Source organism: Galeopterus variegatus, unplaced genomic scaffold (genome assembly GCF_000696425.1).
Source record: "Galeopterus variegatus unplaced genomic scaffold, G_variegatus-3.0.2 Scaffold3835, whole genome shotgun sequence".
NCBI classification, from domain to species: Eukaryota; Metazoa; Chordata; class Mammalia; order Dermoptera; family Cynocephalidae; genus Galeopterus; species Galeopterus variegatus.
This window is the reverse complement of record NW_007729946.1, coordinates 211,679-212,845: the sequence shown is the minus strand read 5'-3', so window position 1 is coordinate 212,845 and position 1,167 is coordinate 211,679. Positions and strand designations below refer to the sequence as shown.

At 52.7% G+C, this 1,167-nt stretch overlaps 1 protein-coding gene across 1 annotated transcript; it reads left to right on the top strand.

Annotated features, from left to right (window-relative positions):
- Window positions 1–6: 6 nt before the first annotated feature.
- LOC103601699 (ras-related GTP-binding protein A-like) lies at window positions 7–1,003 on the top strand. Its single transcript, XM_008586125.1, has one exon. The coding sequence runs from the start codon at window positions 113–115 to the stop codon at window positions 1,001–1,003; it is 891 nt and encodes a 296-aa protein (XP_008584347.1). The 5' UTR covers window positions 7–112.
- The last annotated feature ends 164 nt before the right edge of the window (window positions 1,004–1,167 follow it).

Here is a 1,167-nt window from a genome sequence, read left to right as displayed (position 1 = left end):
GGTGCTGAACCTGTGGGACTGTGGCGGTCAGGACACCTTCATGGAAAACTACTTCACCAGCTAGAGAGACAACATCTTCCGTAATGTCGAGGTTTTGATTTACGTGTTTGACATGGAGAGCCGTGAACTGGAAAAGGACATGCATTACTACCAGTCTTGTCTGGAGGCCATCCTCCAGAACTCTCCTGATGCCAAAATCTTCTGCCTGGTGCACAAAATGGATCTGGTTCAGGAGGATCAGCGTGACCTGATTTTTAAAGAGCGAGAGGAAGACCTGAGGCGTTTGTCTCGCCCACTGGAGTGCGCTTGTTTTCGAACATCCATCTGGGATGAAACGCTCTACAAAGCCTGGTCCAGTATTGTCTATCAGCTGATTCCCAATGTTCAGCAACTCGAGATGAACCTAAGGAATTTTGCCCAAATTATTGAGGCCGATGAAGTTCTGCTGTTTGAGAGAGCTACGTTCTTGGTTATTTCCCATTACCAGTGCAAAGAGCAGCGTGACGTCCACCGATTTGAGAAGATCAGCAACATCATTAAGCAGTTCAAGCTGAGCTGCAGTAAATTGGCCGCTTCTTTCCAGAGCATGGAAGTTAGAAATTCTAACTTCGCTGCTTTCATCGACATCTTCACATCAAACACGTACGTGATGGTTGTTATGTCGGATCCGTCGATCCCTTCTGCAGCTACTCTGATCAACATTCGCAATGCCAGGANCGCCCACCGAGGCCCAGCCTGCGGCGCCCTCGCAGCCCTCGACCCCTCCCTCCGCGCTGCAGTTAGGCCGCACCCTGAGGCCCAGTCCGCGGCGGCCCCGGCGGGTGATGCCAGACACGGCCATGAAGAGAAAGGTGCTGCTGATGGGGAAGAGCGGGTCGGGGAAGACCGGCGTGAGGTCCATCCATTATCTTTGCAAACTACATTGCTCGGGACACCCGGTGCCTGGGTGCCACCATGGATGTGGAGCACTCCCACGTCCGATTCCTGGGGAACCTGGTGCTGAACCTGTGGGACTGTGGCGGTCAGGACGCCTTCGTGGAAAACTACTTCACCAGCCAGGGACAACATCTTCTGTAATGTCGAGGTTTTGATTGACGTGTTTGACGTGGAGAGCCGTGAACTGGAAAAGGACATGCATTACTACCAGTCTTGTCTGGAGGCCATCCT